Consider the following 19,451-nt stretch of genomic DNA (forward strand, 5'->3'; position numbering starts at 1 on the left):
GTTGTTGGTGTCAATGTGTTAGAACACCATAACTTTCTGAGAGCCAGTTCACAATTAACCAGTGCAGTTATATGCATCAATACAAACCTTTTGGATTACTTCACAAAGTGAATACGAAAAGCACATTTTTAAAAATTACATTCATGTTTAAAGAGTATGGTGTAGTGCCAGCTGTTGAATGTCAATGAAAGGGAGTCTCTGATTCAAAGCAAAGGAATAACTCTAAGTGGGCACAATCGAAGAGAGGTCAAAGGCATCTTACTTATATCCATGAAGCAAATGTCATGAATGATGAGGCCCTGTGTGAAATGGTGTGTAAATCAGTGTGCAGTACATGGTGAGTACTTAACTCCCTTGTAAAATCATATTGCCAACATTTTTGGGTTTCTTAGTGAAGATTGTGGGTTTAGTTTCTGCATGAGGTTAAGTGAGAGTCCTCTGAAATAAAACAAACACGTAAAAAGAATGCTCATAGCGTCTTTGTACTTTGAAGAAATATTGCAATATTTGACACAGTGGATGTTTAAGGTTAGGTTATCAGTAGTGTGAGGTAGACAGGAGAGGAAGGGAAAGACAACATAAACGTACAGAACGATCTGAAAATGGTGAAGTGTAGTCAACGCGTGTGTGTGTACAGTAACAGAGAGCAAGGCACAGAGAGGGTGCATTGCCTCTAAAAATGAGCTTAAGCAAAGCAGCAGACACTGCACCACAAGTAAAATCAGGAATTCATGACCGAGGATCTGTGGATACAGAGAAGCTTACGGGGTGTGAGTGTAAAAATGGTTGTATAACTGTATAATATATAGTGCACACACAAATGTTACACACAAAGTGTAGACAGGTTTAATGGAAGAGTTATAGTGGTCAAGCAAACGTAAAATTTCCTGCTCTGCATGTTTATGTGAATACATTGTAGAGTAGAAACTGTTTTTCTATTTGTGTGACAACTGAAAAATGTCAATGCAATAAGACAATACTCCTGACTCACGTTCAACCTTTCTTCATTGTTAACAAGTGATTGTCTTTAACGCTTTATCTTATCTCTTGTTTGTGTCTCTGTGTTGTTTTACTGTATCTATGCAATTGCATAACATAAATGTTAAAAGGTTGCATAAACTGTTGAATAAAGCTGTAATAACAACAGTTTGACCCCAAAGAACATTATTATATCACAAAGATAATTTTGTTCAGAAATGTACACATTTGAATCATTTATCATTCCCTTATCAAGACTGCTTAACCTGTTCATGTTTGATTCTAGTGCATATCCCAGGTGACTTCTGGCAAAAAGCGACCTACACCCTCAACTGACCACCAGCCTCAGGCCACACAAAGGTAAAGTGAGAGAAAACATTTCACATTCACTCACAGTTACACAATTAATGACTGAGAACTGACCCACACTGCTATAACCTAAGTCAGGCAAATGTGCCGCTACCAGAGGTGGGTAGACTAGCCAAAAATGTTACTCAAGCAAGAGTAGCGTTACTTCAAAATAATATTACTCAAGTAAAAGTATTCGTCCAAAAAATGTACTCAACTACAGGTAAAAAAGTATTTGTTGAAAAGAATACTCCATTGTGAAAAACTGCTTATATTTTTGTTGGATTTTTTGTTTTTAAGCAATAGTAGTTTTTTTTCTGAGCACATAGTTACCTATATGGACTATTGTTATAATGATACTGAACAGAAACCCATTGCATAGCCACATTGAGCAAAATAAATAAGTAAATACATAAATAAAATCATTGAATTCTGACGAGAGGAAAAAAATAATAAATGAGGCATTATTCGTCCAAAGAGTATGACTGCCCTCTGATGGGGAAAATAGTTCCGAGTTTGAATAGTGAAGCGTTCCTTCATAATTACAATTTTGAAATTAAAAGGATGATATCTCCGCTTTTCTGTGTTCAGCCTGTGCCAAATAAAAACTGGGAGAGAAGTTAAAATCCGTGCTTTCGAGTCATGTTGAGGGCAGCGCTCTATATAAACTACTTCATTTTTTACGGTGCTTTAAAGACACTACATGATCGAACAGGCTGGCATGAAGACAGAACGGCAAGCTTGCGTCTGATTGGTATAATGAAATCATGTGATTATTGTTGTGACATCTCATTGGTGAAATCGGTAGAGCAATCCCGGTAATACACCATGCAGGTCTCTACTTTTAGTATCCCGGGCAAAAAAAAAAATCTAATATGTAGAATAAAGAGGAAAAATGTAACAATTCTTCTGTAGCCCAAAGTATGAGCAGTATGAGTAGTGTTTTTTTTCCACAAATCTACTCAAGTAAAGGTAAAAAGTATAGCTTAGTAAAACTACTCTCAGCTGTAATTTTTTCTCAAAAAGTTACTCAAGTATTCTACGTCATGAAATCCTTGTGCGCGCTAAAAATGTTTATTTTTAAATCTGTGTAGATTCTCGGTCATTGAGGTCAAGGTAATCTATAATCCGAAGCAACTGGACCTTTTTTGTTTGAATGTTTTTATTTACCCACCGAAAACCTTTATACAGTATTACTTAGACAATCGGGCTACTGGGCAAAAAAAATACAGTGGTTTAAGATGAGCAGTAACTGAAGCTATGTAACTAAACTCAAATGCATGGTGCTTTGCTGACATTACGAGGCAGAGAGACACCTACGCACTTACAAAACACACTGGCATGCACACCCCTGCACACACACAGTATCCCCACAGGAAATGAATTAGACAAAATAAAGGTGCAAAGTCTGAAATTGGTGAATAGACTTTGAGGTTGAGGGTGGTGGGGAAGAGAGCTGTTTTGAATTCTTGAACTCCCCAGGCAGCGTTGACTGACAGGTTGTTAGTGACAAGGTGTTGTAAACGCACAGTTCCTGCTAGTCTTGGGGCAGGAAGTCAAGTATTAAACCTTTAGGTCAATTAGTCATTACAGATCATTTTCAAGACATCTCACAGTGATGGAGAACGCTAAACCTTTCCCACAAAACTTTATGTGTAAATCCATTTTAAGTTTTACACACACAATAAAGTACGTATAATAGTGTAGGCTTTACAGAGGTTTTTGTGTTCACTACTGACTAAATATAGAAAATGTGATTAACACTGTTATACATCACTTACCAGGGGGGAACTCTGCATCATTGTACATTAGGATGCACAATGGCTTGTGCCAGTAGTGGTCTGGGTGACATCAGAGGTTCTGTTTTTGTACACACAGCACTTGGTTTTAATCATGCACTTTTTGAAAGAAATTTTACAATTAGCTTATTCACTACTGGCAGTGATAGCCATCAAATCCATTTTAACTGTCACTGTTCAGCGCCTTTGCATTACTTCTATCCTTATATGGTTAAATTGATTTCTGCAGCGATCCATTGCATATGTACATACACATATGTGTTGCGTCATAAATGTATTTTGTTAGAGTGGCTTGTTTTTTGTTGTTTAGTCTAGTTCAGTGTTTCTTACATACAGTGCAAATAAAGATGATTTCAATTCTGTGAATGAGTTAGTTAATCTAAACGAGTGAATGAGTAAAAAAATTATAACATGAGGATACCGTCTTAATGAGAGATTGAACGAAAAAGTATTTAAGGAAGACTCATGAAGAGGTGGAAAAATGGAAAGAAATAGCCAATATAAAACTTTTGTTCAAGTATGCAGTGGTTGCCTTCTTTTCTCTGCGCAACGTTGACGGGACCAACTATTCTCCCCTAGGTGGCGCTGCCCACTAGATTATTCCAACATGCAATGCAGTGGCCTGAATCAAGCATCTACAATTATTTCGGTGTTTGTTATTAGTTTAGTTTTGTTATTTAAATTGAATAAATTTTCTATAACGCAATTTCTATCCGATAAATAACATATTTTAAAAATGATTACATTTAAAGTGTGATTAAAAGAGTTTCATTTTCGAAATAAAATCTAATTGAACACTTTTTCTGATGGAGACATCCAGGTTAAGATGATCAAGATGTCTGTGAAAATGACACTGAAAATCTTGATTCATATCGTACACGTAAGGTTTCACGTGTCTGCAGGTTGTGTGATCCAATCTGTACTTGCGTGTTTTAGGTCAAGACACAACATGGATGAATGTGCAACTACTGCATGCACTTATGTACATTACATTTTCAGACTATGAAAACTGATCGTAAAGGAGATCAAACCAAGTCAGGGCGTCAAGAAGAATAAATTCAGGATGCTGTTTTGTTATTTTTATGAGTGCACATGTCAGCAAAGGTCATCTTGCAGCGTTTAAATAAGGGGGAATATATGAAACGCTGTCACTGGAATGAGCTAGGAGGAATACTCCTGACTGCCTTGACTTTACGTTTGACCTTTGAGGGAAGGAGAACTAATCCTTGAATATAATGAGACTGTAAGATAGGGAAAATGAGTGCCCCGTTATCTGCGTTACCCTGGAGACCTGCAACAGCAGCAGCACCCTGGCTGCTACAGTTGCCAATTTATTAAAGCATCCATGCTTGTACGTATGGGTTGGAAAATATTTCTATAGTCACTCCAGCAGCAAGCAATCTCGTATACAGTCCAGAGAGCAAATCGTCAAGTTTGGGGAAATTTCTATTCATAATTTTAATATTATATAATGTTTCTCCCTATTTTTTCCAAGATAATTTAAAATAATTTGCCCTTTTCCAGAACTAATACATTTTTTTTTAACAAAACGTGAAAAAATACTGTGCAATCTTCAGTATTAAGTGGCTAAGACCTCACAGCCTGTTTTGCAACAGAACGGTTTAATCTTAATACTTAATGCGGTTCAAATTTTCTATCTGCGCAGATTTCAACTCAATAATATTTAAATATATTTTCCCGAGCAGCACGCGTCGAAGCTGCTGTGTCTTTTTAACCCTTATCCAGTAAAATCCGACATGAAAGAAATAATATTCGTGATGCCACAACAAAGAAGCGGAATCTCAGATGGTTGACATAGATAACCTAAAAATAAAAAACGGTGCAAAAGAACCCCAATGCATGCACACAATAAAAGAGTTTGCACATGCAAAATGTTAAATGAGCAAATAAAAAGCTGACACGCTTCTCCCTCCTTGCATCTATCTGTGTGTCTATCTATCAATCATCCGCGCAGATCTGGACCAGCAAATGATGCATTCCCTGCATTAGATGTATTTGTTGTGCCAATTTGAAAAGGCGGCGATAATCTGGGAGAGAGAGATAAGAAATACCATTTATTCTGCGCCACTTGGGAGCCTATTTCCCGGGCCGATCAACCCCCCCATTCTCCGCGACACCTCCAGCAGCCCGCTGATAACGATTAGGCTATTTATTATCTTCACAAAGAACAAAGATTAGCCTGCCGATGAAAAATTACCCCGGGATGGGTTGGAATCAGAGCGACCCAAGGATTCGAACGGCATTGCATTTCTAATGTGGCTTTTCACTTTTAAGGAGCATGACTCCAAATATTAATAATAATGACAATGATAACAACAATAATTTAAAGATATACTGCATAACAACAACAATTATAACAATAATTTAAAAAAAAAAAAAAAAAAAAAGTTGGGGGGGCTTTGCCTTCTTTATATTCTAGGCCAAAGCCACTTCCGTTTCATTGCATAATAAGATTGTCGATGTTGAGCCCTCTCCTTTCTTCTTGGATCGTGAGGAAAAAAGGGAGCCATAAAAAGGAGAGGAGGGATTGAATTAATGTCAAATCCTAAAATGGAAGTGGATGTTTGTCGCCGATAAGGTTTTATCATCAGGCCGGATCAAAAGGGCTCACACGAGAAGCATGTGTCTGTTCACATTATCATGCTGATGAGCTCTAATACTACATACCGCAAGCAACTCTGCTCTCTTACCTCCTTTTACGTCAGCCTGTTTGGCATTTTTCCTTATCAGTAAATTGGTCCTCCTCATACTGAAAACTAATAAAGTGAAAACATGCCGAACGTATTGATATTTATTATTTTTGCTGTTGGCCACATATGTAAACTTGCAACTAGTTCAATCCAGTTCACATTTGGGAAAATATGTGAAATGTTGTTAGTGTTGAGTACCTCCGGGTATCACTCCCACATCCAAATGCATATGATGAACGATGGGTTTATATTAATGCCTTTTTCTAATTTCTATTTCTTCTCATCATGAAACACAAATATCGTCAACTTGGAATGAGATTTGGCAACAAAATGTCGTAAACATATGCAACAAATAATACAGTAATTGTCTTTTGGTCACTTTATTGAAAAATAAATAATGATAGAATATATGTGACGGTTTTCTGACAAATTTATCACAAGAATTTACTCAACGATGAATTGAACTTTCATTATTTAGGGTTGGAAAAAAAAAACCTTTCATAAAAAACACATAAGCTACTGAAACTGAAATGTGACATGGGAATAATGCTCGTGTATTTTCCCTAATATATATAAAAAAAAGCCCTTTCTGCTCTTGCAGTTCTCTTTAGAATAAACTGCTGTATTTTAAGCCAAAACAACTGTTATGTTTGATAGAACAATATGTGTATATGCTGCCATAGCAGATTCATGGTGCATTAAGTCCACAAACTATTTTTAATTTGTCCGTTTTACCCTGGAAACCCCTGTTTACAGACGTCGCGCAACCACTTTTGTTTCAACCTAGCCATAAAAAGAAGGTAAGTAATTGTAGCTATTATTCGAAATGTCTGTTATTTTTAGCTTAGAATCATTCATTCATGTCCAATATTTAGTTAAAAAAAAAAAAACTTAAAAAAATTATTCACTCGCATATTTTAAACTTTTAAACAAATTGCCACACAATGAAAAAAATTGCGTCTGTAAAAAAAATCACGGATATCTACCTCATAACTATCGCTTAGTTGCATTTTTTTTTTCTCGTTACTGTCGCATTTTAGATATATTTTAGATGATAAATAATTGTTTCAAACAAAGGGATTTTTTTTTTTTTTTTTTTTAAGTTTAAAAGGGTAAATATATGAAAATGAAAATCTCGACCACTCCTTGATGTCTGCAATTTCTGCATCGCGACCCTTGTTATATTACCATGTTTTACCCATAAAATCCCCCCAAAATCCGGCTGTGGCCATTCACACATGTGTCTTGTCACTCGGTGAGACATGCTACATGGAGTTTTTGGATCGAAAAGAGGTAAGTACGCAATAATATCTAGTTAGAGTCATGGCGTCTTTAATTATGCTCTCCCATGCTCTCACCTCCAGTTAGAGTTATGCTGTTCAAAAAAAAATGTTTTTTTAATGCCCTCTTTTTCAAAATTTTTCTTCCCCCAGAAAATCAATATTTTAAGCTTTCCAATGATGTATCACACATGCGTATCGGACAATTTTGAAATTTCGCCATATTGGGGATCTCAGAGCGGAACTTCAAGTCACCTGACCTGAGTGTTTTCCGCCATATATATAATGGTTTCACAGTGCAAGTAGAGTAATCAAACGAACCAAGAAAGTGTTCCTTTGATTGGTGTGTTTCAATGGGGGTGTAGTAGTCTAATCTCATCTAATCTGATCTAATCGAAGTGGTGAAATTGAGTTTGCCCAAAAAGAAACTGGACTTGATGTATCATAAAAAAAATGTCACAGATTAAATATAAATTCGAGTTCATTAGCTGGTCAACTCACGTCTGTATATATTTTCCTCTCCATCTATTGCTTTCTTGTTGTTGGGGGGCATCGACCTGAATCATTTTTATTTTCCCCCCTTTCCCTCTGATGCAATGACGTCAGTGCACGGCGTCAAACAGTCGGCAGCGTAGATTTCCAAGGCTGCACGCGCTCCCTCGCCAATTATTGTCTGTCAGTCATGCTAGGAGGAGGACAATACACACGTACACGACACTCAACGATGTGAGGCACAACGTGGCTAAACTAAATCAATATTTTTATTTTGTGTGCAATACAGTATTCTAGCTGCGTTTTCCAAGCAATTTTCAAAATTTAAAAATGTATGACAATGATATTAATAATAATAGTAACAATTAACAACCCTTTTTATCACTCTTGAATCTAGGAAAAAGATTCCACATCACTCTTTTATGGAGTTGAATAGCCATTAATAGATGCATCAACTCATACCAGAGCTCTTAATAATCAAGCACACAATTGGAGATAATCTAAAATACCTTGAAGAGTGTAGTGAGGAAGCACCGCCTCCTGTCCTCTAAATGATGTTTCATTGGCTGAGAAGAAACCTTGACCGGTGACTCCGCCCATGGCTTGGCAATGGTGGGGGCTTGCTGTCAGGCAGGCAGGCGCAGTTACGTGTTGCTTCAAATCCCAGTGGACTGACGGAGTCTTCTCTTGACAAACACCAAACTCGAACTCGCAAAGCAGAACTGCACAGAGACGCAGCACTTGAAGGACAACGATGAAAAGACTACAAAGTTTTTTCATGTGAGTACGCTTCAAAGCCGAATGCTCCATGCGCACGCAGTTTTTTTTTTAAATGTTAAAAAAAATCTTTATTGTTTACTGCAGGTTTGGACTCCGCGTACAAGAGAGGAATTGAATGATATTAGTGCTTCATTGCAAATGGCCAATTGTGAAGCTCTCATGAGGAGAAGAGAGTAGGGCTCATTATACTCACAATCTTGAGTGTTTTCCTTCCTTGGATTTATTTGGCTAGCCAATAAAAAAAATCGTAACACGCGAACTCCAGAGACGCACGTAGAAGATGGATGTGGCGGCTGATCAGCCCCGCTGGATGCACCCTCACGCGGTGCTGAACGGCCAGCACCCGGACTCGCACCATCCTAGCCTGGGCCACAACTACATGGAGCCTTCGACTCAACTGCTGCCCCCGGACGAGGTAGATGTCTTCTTTAACCACCTGGACTCTCAGGGAAACCCGTACTACCACAACCCTGCAAGGACCAGAGTGCCCTACAGCCCGGCGCACGGTAGGTTGCAGCCATGCAACTTTAAATTGTGCCTAAAGAGCTCTGAGGTGGAAAAAAACTCAGTAGTCAAATAATTCAAGCGCACATCGCATATTAATAATTTAATGTTGAAATGTTACATAAATTCCCATTTTGGGAGAAATGTAATGTTTTGTCACAATTCTCCATCAAGCAGCCTTGTGGCCTGTTGTCACCTCCACTTTCTCCTTCTCACAGCTCGCTTAACGGGGACACAGGTGTGCCGGCCTCATCTTCTCCACAGCCCCGGGATCTCATGGCTGGACGGTAGCAAAGCGGCTCTTTCGGCCCACCATCACCACAACCCGTGGGCCGTGAGTCCCTTCAGCAAGCCGAGCCTGCACCACCCGGGTTCGGCATCCCCCGGAGGCCTGTCGGCGGTCTACCCGTGCAGCAGCACGTCGAACACGGCCTCCGCAACCTCGCTCACGCCGCCGTCCCACTCCAGCCCGCACCTGTACACTTTCCCCCCGACTCCACCGAAGGACGTCTCGCCTGACCCGGGGACAGCCTCGCCGAGAATGGACGAAAAGGAATGTATTAAATACCACGTTTCCTTCTCGGAGGGGATGAAGATGGAGGGTTCGAGCCCGATGAGAAGCAGCCTGGCCCCCATGGGTGCTCAGAGCGCCTCTACGCATCACCCCATACCGACTTATCCCACATATTCGCTGCCTGCGCACGAGTACGGCGGTAGTCTATTTCCCCACGGCAGCCTCCTGGGGGCTTCGACCGGCTTCAGTACCAAGAGCAAAGGAAAGACTCGGTCGTGCACCGGTGAGTTATCTTGAAACAGAGGGCACGGAATTAGCGTTGAGAAAAAAAAAAGAAAAAAAAAAAAAAAAAAAAGGGAAAAAAACCAGACCTCAATACAAATCTAAAATTGAATCTCGTCTCTTAATTACCACATAGGTGAAAATTAAAATTAAGTCCCACTGAAATTAAAAAATACAACAACAATGTGGGAAGCGTGGCGTTGCATGAAATATTAGCAGCTTTCAATTTCCATCATCCAGCGTCATTATTTGACATGATTTAACATTTTCTGTTTAGTGTGTTTTGTAAATGCATGAAGAGCTGATTAAAAGATATGGTTAAAAAATAAACAAAAACGCTTTATAAGACACACAGTTGATGAGCAAAATCATTGCCAAAAGCCGAACAGCATTGTTGTTATTGTAGCCCTATTATTTATCATTTCTAACACTCCATAAAATCAATTTGAGAGTGAGTCAAATGTAACCAGCTTAAATCATTCTAGGGACTCTTGATTTTAAAAGCTGCGATTCTTTGACATCAAAATTGTGTAATTACCTAAATTAGGAAATAACAATAATAGTCTTTCCTGGAGAAATAAATAGTTATCAAGCACGAGACTGCACTCATAGCTCAACACAGTGACAATAATCCTCTTTTGTTAACCGTGACTCTGTAATTACTTCTGAGCTGGCTTCAGCTCAAATGCATCCAGTATCCAGTGCATAAAACATTCCAAAATCTAGGGGGGGAAATGAGCCCATCCTTAAATGCCATAATATATTGTTTATGGTTATTTTATATTGTTTGAATGTTCTTTTAATGAATTAATAGTATGTGAAATGTATACATTTTGTTTCATATAATGCTCTGTATTTGCATGTAATGTGTTAGATAATTTGTATTCAATATTTATATATTGTCTAAATAGTACAAAATACCCATCAATGAATTATTTATTTGTCACGCTAATTATTATTCCCTCCAGATATATAATCATTGCCATGCATGTGACTCAAGATGCCGTTTATCATTGTGTTGTCAAACAAAAACCCCTTCTTACACATATTGTATTTTTGGTATAGACTGGAATCTCAAATGAATGTGCCTGTTTCCTTCAGAGGGCCGAGAATGTGTTAACTGCGGCGCCACATCCACACCTCTGTGGAGACGGGACAGTACAGGGCACTACCTGTGCAATGCCTGCGGGCTGTACCACAAGATGAACGGCCAGAACCGACCACTCATCAAGCCCAAACGCAGACTGGTGAGTGCCTGCTGTGTTTACGTGTGTTGTGGGAGTAGTAAATATAAAGAGTGTTCGGTTGAGAGGGGGAGGGAAAAGACAATTCCAGGAAAGTTATATTTTCTCAAAGAGTTTCCAGGAATTGTGTCTGTAGTTCACCTCTTGCTCCCCCAGCTCCATATGTCAGCCCAGAGAGACCTTTGTGATGGTTTCTGCTATCATTATTACTGCTATTCTGATACTGTCGCTGATAGCGCCTCACAAAACGATGATGCGGGGAGCCACTTTTAATATGAGATCACGATCTGATCTTGCTAAGGTTTTCTAAGAGGACAGATATCAGGGTCTGTGCAGGTTTTTTGAAAGGTCACATATAGCTATACTTTATTAACAGGTGGGGAGGTAATGAACACATGTTAATAAATGTTTAAAAAAAAACAATAAAGCATGATCCAAAAATTTTACAGATACTGAAATGTATGGGAAAATATCCACTAATGTTAAGTATGTGACCAACGATTCCATTAGAAGTGTGGAACAAGTACCACTAACAGTATGCAAAGAACCATATTTGTATGCAGTTCAGTTATATTTAACTTTAAGCGCAGTAAATTAGCATTTCAACATTTACAAATGTCTGATTGTAACACTAATTTAGGTCATTGTTTCTCATTTAACTAGTGCAATAAATTTAAATTTAATCATTGATTAAATACATTTTAAATTTTGTATTTAGGAAATGTGTAAAAACATTTAACTCACTTTATATTTGCATTACATTTAAGCTGACATAACACGTTCGAAATCTATGGTATGAAGAAAGTTCATTTCAAGTGTAACAACAGTTAACGTATTAGAATTTTATTCATTCATTCATTCATTTTCCATGCCGCTTTAGCTTGAATATCTTACACACGTTGTCAATCTATGAGAAAAAAGCTCTGTGATTGATGCAAAATATATGACTTCAACATGTTTAATCAATAATAGCGTATAGAGCCATATATCAGGACCGCTTTCCGTATGGCAGCAGTGACTTTTGTGTTCAGTGGCAGCAGCCTTTCAGTTGTTTCCTATCCGGATATCTGACCGGTCCAGATAAAGCGGCGGGCCGAGCGTCTGTTTCCTCCTGCGACCTCCTAAATAGACTCAGACCTCCTTTTTCGAGTGGTCAAGCACTCCAGTGTTATCCGTGGTGCAAAAAGCAACATTTAAAACAAATCGAGAACGTTAGGAAAGTTGTGGAAACACAATAAGCGTTGTGGTCCCGTTTTTCAAAATCTTTACTTCCTTTTTACATGGTGCGCATCTAACTGAACACGCATATATAATTTTTTACTAATGTAAATAGTTTCACAAATCTGATAAAAAAAAGGGAAGAGTAGCTCAATGCATGTGAGTGCAAGTATTTTGAAAAAGAAAGTGTTAACTCTGAGCCCTAACAAAAAAAGTGAATTTATTATCAATCAATACCATTTTTCATAATTTCTGGAAAACAATGGCACCAACAGTAAATACAGTAGTTACTGATGAATCTTGCAGTTGGTTCAATTTCACAATTTTTATATGTGTCAGGGTTCATTTAATCCAACAAACCAACTTATAAATTACATTTAAAACCTTACATTATCATGTTTAAATTAAAAGTTCTGATATACTGTTGAATTCCCCTTCCTTGTCATGTGTGAGTATTAATGGTGCTCGAACTAACGTCTCTTTACAGTCAGCAGCCAGACGAGCTGGCACCTGTTGCGCTAACTGTCAGACGACCACCACAACGCTGTGGCGGCGCAACGCTAATGGAGATCCAGTGTGCAACGCCTGCGGCCTCTATTACAAGCTGCATAATGTAAGTCTCAGAGTGCTGATCGCCAGGTTGGGTCCGCACAAAGCCGACAGGGTCCAGTAGTCGGAAAGTGAGCGGGGCAGGTTTCACTGATTGTTGAGGCAAAAGAGGCAGAGAGAGGAAAGTGAGAGTTGTTTGACCCGCGCACACAGTGCTCGGACTTGAAGCTGCTCTGTCCCTTTGTGCTTTATTGTTTCCATGGTTAGCCTCCTGAGAGAGTCACAATGGGGCGACTGCTATTGAGTTAAACCGCAAGGCCAGTATCTTTATGAATAGTATTAAGATGGGCTCTAAATTCACAACAGCTACTAGGGGTGCATAGGAGCCAAATGATGTTTGTTTAAAGGTAACAACTAAGACTGATGCAGTGAAACATGTCTAAGCTGGACAATCATGGAAAAAAAATATCTGGCTAATAACAGCCACAAAGCAATTAACTGTCATTCATCATACAAAAATTGTGTTTTCACGAAACAATGTTTTGATGCACCTTTTATACTACTTTATTATTTTCATCTAAACTGCAAATAACATGGTACTCATGCTATTTGCTTTATTGACTGTGGGTTCTTCATTGACTTCTCTACACCATTAGCTTTTTAAACCAGTCACATAAGAAATATGAAAAAACTTTATTATTATTCTTAAACACCAAATATATACTGTATATGCTGTATTGGTACACCTTGGTGGTGGACAGACAGCTGAATGACGTGCTGTACCCAGGGAGCAATTTTTTTGTAGTGAACTCTATTGCTGCTCTTGCTTCAATATTGATTCACATTTTAAATTGCTACAAAACTGATTGACTGATAGCTCCTAGGGTTGTCAAAAGTATCGTAGTATCGATAATGAAATGTGCTATCTGGATATGATATTTAATAGCTTAAGTATTGACGTAAACTCCCTAGGCCACGTGCATAAATTACTACTAGTATGTAATGTAACAACAGACTAGGATATTTTTGCATTTTCCATTTTAATTATTTATTTATTTTATTTATTTTTGGGTGTAAGTATCAAAAACGTCATCAGGTATTGATTTTCAGTATCGATATCGAATTGATATTTTTAGCATTGTACATCAGTACAACAACTATTAAAAAAGACGTGGCATGGACCCGCATTAAGCATGACCGTTCAGTCATGTTAAGGCGCATTGCTTGATGTGCAGTGGGAACAATAAAATCCCATTTTGCTGTAAGGATTCTCATTGAGTTGTAATATACAATCAGCAGTACAATTTTGTAAACTAACATGGGCAAGATAAAGGAGTATCCAAAATACTAATACAATTATGTGTTGTAACATCATTTTCTAAAGTGACACATAATACCTATAACATGTTCATCCTAGCGGAAAGAATCCTGTTTAATAAATTGAGGGGAAAAAACTGATTTTTCTGGTGTATAACAATAACAGTGTAGAAAAACCTAAAAAAAAAAAAAAGTTCCGGAACTATTTAAGCTAACAAGTATACCAGATTGCACGTCTTTGATGTCAGTAACACCCACTGTCACATGCACTTGTGTTCAAGTCTATCAGTGTTTAAATCAGTGTTGTGTAAAACAGACGTCAGACAAGGACTGTGCTTTTAAGCCATATTATTTTTTTGTGTTTAAACATTATTTTCCCTCCTATCAGAGTTCTAAGAAATGTACGATTTGCATCCTCAGTTACTTTGAGCAACATCTTTCACATGAAGATCATTTATACTTGGTATTATCTGTCCCTTTAATATGAACAGTGACCATTTTAGTGTATAGAAAAGGCCCACTAATAGGAGAGATTGGTGTGGAGAGGGTTTGCCATGACGGAGATGGAGATGCTATTTTCCTTAAACAAGCTATTATAGCATTTAAGAAATCGATTAATCTATCTATTAGTCAGTTCGAATAATCGAGTAATCTGATTAGGAACATTTAATGTGTTACAGAATCAATTTTAGGAGAGGCTTGCTAAGATTGCAATTTCAAATGCAAATACAAAATACAATTCCCGTGTGTTTTTTCAAACTATGCAGAATTGCACTTTAATTTCACAAAAGCAATAAATACATTTAAAAATTAAAAAAAAAAATACCTGAGCTTGAAAAAAATAATAAATTAAGATCAATGTACAGCAAAAGAACAATTGGCTAACTTTCATAGCAAAAAATCCGCCAGCTTAATTGCTATTAAATTCTAAAAGTTTTTTTTTTTTTTTTTTTTACAATGCTCTTAACAAGTCATTCAAACACATTCCCACAAAAAACTGCTAAATATACCTCTAAACTAAATTACGAATGCATAAACAATCGTATTAGCTGAAACAAAAACTTAGAAGCCTATGTTGGTTTTAACAGGGAGCAGCTGGATCCAGCCATGTTGGATAAGTTTTGTGATATTCACCGTTGCCACTAGAGGGCAGTGTATCCACTCAAATCAATAAAATTAAATGTGAACACTTTAAAAACAAACCATTACAACACCACTCTAATTAAGCGAATCCTCGAGGCAGCAACATTTGAATAGAAGCTTTTTTCTAATCAAATTGCTCGAGTTAATCAATTAATCGTTGCAGCACTAATAGCATTGCTTTAGTTAAATAATCCTTCACCTGTAATGGTTTTAATATTCATTTGCAATACAAGCATCTGGTTCCAAGACCATTCCCCTCTGATACTGCCAAATATTTCATTAACAAAATCCACATTTATATCGCACTACTATAAGAAATGTTTGTAGCAATGATAGTAAATACCAACTACTGAATGTGTTTTGTTCATAGCTGAACAAAATTGCAAGAGAAAGAAAACACCTTCCACAAACATAACCTCTACAAAAATATTGTATTTCTGCCAGGGTCATTTATTTTCTCAACTGTAGCCCATTAGGGCGGATGCCTTTATTTGTATAACCACTTTTCTGGAAAAATATTAAACAACGTGACCAGTTGATTACAAGGGTAGCTGCTTAAAGCAAAATAAAAAGAACTATGCAGACTGGGTGGTACAAAACATTCATGTTGCACTCTTATGTAGTTTGTCTATGCGAAAGCAAATTTTTATTTAAGATATGCTGTAAGATCCTTTTTAAACTTATCTGCTCCCATTGACAGGCGTTCAATCCATTTGAATTGGTAAGACCAGTTGTTGATTGTATGTCCATCACTGTCAGTGGCAGAACATGACAATTGTACTGGGAAGTCTTATAAAGGTCTCCAGAATTGAATCAATTCTAAATGAATTGTTATTTTCTTAGGTGCTACTATTTTGGTGAGCAACAGAATTTAAGTGGGCTTGATTGTTAACTATTTTGTATATGATGGAAAACCTTCAGGTGACTTGGAAGTTCTGCTCTGAGACCCAGAATTTGGCCAAATTTCAAAATTGTCCTATATGCATGTTTGATACATCACTGGAAAGCTTAAAATCTCAGTTTTCTGGGGGAAGAAAATTTTTGAACAGGAGTGCATTTAAAAGAAAAAAAATTAAACCCCTAAACTATTTACTGTACCTTGTAGCAGTTCTCACCGAGTGTCAAGACACAGTTGTGAATGGCCACAGCCAGACTTTTGGGGGATTTTATGGGTGAAACACTGTAATATAGCAAGGGTCGCAATGCAGAAATCACAGACATCAAGGAGTGGTCGAGATTTTTTTTTTTTTTTTTTAATATTTACCGTTTTAAACATTTTTCTTCAATTTTTCTTTGTTTGGATTGATTATTTATCATCTAAAATATCGGGGAAAATACGACAGTAACAAAATAAATACAGTTAAGTGATATTTATGAGGTAGATATCCATGACCTATTTACAAACACTACTGTAATTTTTTCATTGTGACGTAATTTGTTTTAAAGTTTAAAATATGCGAGTGAATAATTTTATTGATTCGTTTTTGTTTTAAAAGTAAAAATCAGACATCAATTAATGATTCTAAGTTAAAAATGATAGACATTCCGAATAATAAATATAATTACTTACCTTCTTTTTATGGCTGGGTTGAAACTAAAGTAGCGCGGTGTCTGTAAACGGGGGTCTCCAGGGTAAAACGGACAAATTAAAAATAGTTCAGGGGCTTAATGCACCATGAAACTGCTATGGCAGCATATAGACATATTGTTCTATCAAACACAACAGTTCTTTTGGCTTAAAATACATCAGTTATTTTAAGGAGGGGTGCAAGAGCAGAAACTACTTTTCAGCTTTGTCTGTGTTTTCCGCCATAGGCATATGGAAAACTATTGTCTATAAACTATTCTTTTTGTCTGAAGTGAAGGGAGGAATGTAATTATCTACATAACACACCCAGCAACAAATTGGGCACGTCATCTATTTGGGTATTATTATTTTTTAAATCCTATTTTAAGGAAGTCTTCTTAGGAGGAATCATTTATTGTCTTTCAACCTCAGAAGTGTAACCACACAACACCACTAACAGAACCTCCCTTTTAACCTCACAGGTGAACCGACCCCTGACCATGAAAAAAGAGGGAATACAGACACGAAACAGAAAAATGTCCAGCAAATCCAAAAAGATCAAGCGAGGAAGTGAGAGCTATGAGGAGTTTACCAAAAGTCTTCATGACAAGAACTCTACCTTCAGCTCCTTGGCAGGTCACATGTCCATGGGCCACTTACCACCTTTCAGCCATGCCGGACACATGCTGCCCACTCCCACACCGATACACCCGTCCTTTGGTCACCCGCACCACTCCAATATGGTGACGGCCATGGGCTGAGTGGGGTCACTCTGAACGACACTATGTAAAGACATTTTAAGGTCTTACGATTGATTATGCAAACGGTATGTTGGACAAAATCAGGCCATGCGATAGGTACCTTACTAGGGGGACAGATGTACTTCCTGTTGCCCCAACACAGAGACTTACCCAAACACAACACACAATAATACAACTATGTCATTGTTCCTAATGGTTTTAACATAGACAACATCACTTCACTATGATTAAGCTTGTGCCGATATGTTTATAGTAACTGTGAATACTGTAAAGAAGAAGGCAATGACACTTTTTCCTTCATTACATCAAATACAAATATGCTGGAATTGTTTTTTCCCTAACAGAAAATAACAACAACAACAAAAACAAGCAAACAAATGAAAAAAAAAAGCTTTATGATTTATAATTTGACACTGTTAATTGTAATTAATGTTATTATAATTATTGTTATTCAGATAATTTATTTTCACTGCTTTGGTCCTTGATAATACTATGGATACTGTTGTCCCTTATAACTATATTTTTAGCTAAAGCGCTTTCTTCTGACTTGGTCATCATTTATACTCATATGAAATAAAGTGATCAACTTCAAATGCATGTGATTTTGTTATTTATTTAGTTAGTTTTATTCAACACCTTGCATCCCACTGCAATCAAATGTTTCGCAAGTGACATTTATTCTTTTTTTTTTTATCTCGTTAATAATTGCATCAAAAAGGACTTGTAAATTAAACTAAATTAAACTTAAATTAAGAATTACGAATTTTTTCATCATATAGCAATAAATGTCATTTTTGTTTTGCTATTGCTGACAAAATTAGTCAACCCGTTGGTGACATATGTTCTGAGTACAACACCATATTCCAGACATGAAACCTAGCTTGACACAAGTTCACTTATTCTTGACCTTCCATTCAAGCCCAACAAGTGATTTCTCTACAGGATTTCAGGCCAGCGATTGTGATAGCCTCTCGATAATCTTCCATCCTTTCTTCTGCGACCAAGCTATGGTAGATTTGTGAATTCTGTTCCCAGTTGTGATTCCTGAAATGTTAAATGTTGTTGTTATTTTTTTATATCCATACCCTTTTCATTGAGACATGACATTTTGCTGACTTCTTTGACCTTTCCCAGGGCTAATTCATTTGGCAGACACTAATAACTTATTGGCTGCCGTTGATGTTGATGGACACCCAATCCATTTTAAATGGGAGGGACGGGATCAGCTGTAGAGGATTGCAATCTGTCCACCTGTAATGGGGTACCGCACGCTACACGTCACTTCCGCTCATAATTATTTATGACGTTAGCTACCGTGGCTCTGCTGTTAGCCAAGGGGGGACACGCTCTCGTTTGTCCCCAATAGTAAATGAATGGAAATAGTGTACGAAGGAAATGTTTACCTACCAATTCTGTCCGAAAATGATGTCCCTGGTGCTAAATTCACTGGTAAAGATGTGGAAGAACATACAAATGTTCAGTTGAAGAGATGGCTTGAGTGTCGAGGGCTGAAAAACACGGAAAAAAACGAGCCGACCTAAGCTTACCCTTAGCTTTTTTATCGACAAGATTTTCTTATGCCACTGACAATGACATTCTCCTGTTTCTACAATCTATCCTTTACCACCATAAGCCCTGTCTTTCTTATATATTATATCCTCTGGTTGTCTTATGTCTGACCGTTCTTTTGGGCAATTTACATTGCTATTTTTGTGTAGAGATCGCAAATGCTACTTGTTGACAGCCAACGAACAGTTTTAATTTTTTCATTAATAACAAATCTTAATTCTATTAATTTATTTACACTTCCCCTTACTAAAGTTGTTTCTTTACAACAGAAAAGGTAACAATGGTGGCAGTGAGATACCACTTTAATTTTTTTTCAGGTCATTCATTGTCGGACAGAAGCAGCACAGCAAAACGCCACGCTGAAAATACCGTAAGTCAAAATATCAAAATGGCTT

The 19,451-nt window shown here is 37.4% G+C and overlaps 1 protein-coding gene across 2 annotated transcripts; it reads left to right on the plus strand.

Moving 5' to 3' along the window:
• Positions 1–214: 214 nt before the first annotated feature.
• gata2b (GATA binding protein 2b) lies at positions 215–18,080 on the plus strand. 2 transcript variants are annotated; one of them, XM_057846723.1, is made up of 8 exons: positions 215–337; positions 1,265–1,338; positions 8,183–8,388; positions 8,473–8,894; positions 9,111–9,689; positions 10,790–10,935; positions 12,638–12,763; positions 17,209–18,080. In XM_057846723.1, the coding sequence occupies exons 4-8, from the start codon at positions 8,669–8,671 to the stop codon at positions 17,485–17,487; spliced, it is 1,356 nt and encodes a 451-aa protein (XP_057702706.1). In that variant the 5' UTR covers positions 215–337; positions 1,265–1,338; positions 8,183–8,388; positions 8,473–8,668; the 3' UTR covers positions 17,488–18,080. The 2 variants fall into 2 exon arrangements, with proteins under 2 accessions (XP_057702706.1, XP_057702707.1); XM_057846724.1 differs by lacking the exons at positions 215–337; positions 1,265–1,338 and having other exon boundaries at positions 6,962–8,388.
• The last annotated feature ends 1,371 nt before the right edge of the window (positions 18,081–19,451 follow it).

This window comes from Corythoichthys intestinalis, chromosome 9 (assembly GCF_030265065.1).
Source record: "Corythoichthys intestinalis isolate RoL2023-P3 chromosome 9, ASM3026506v1, whole genome shotgun sequence".
Classification (NCBI taxonomy): domain Eukaryota; kingdom Metazoa; phylum Chordata; class Actinopteri; order Syngnathiformes; family Syngnathidae; genus Corythoichthys; species Corythoichthys intestinalis.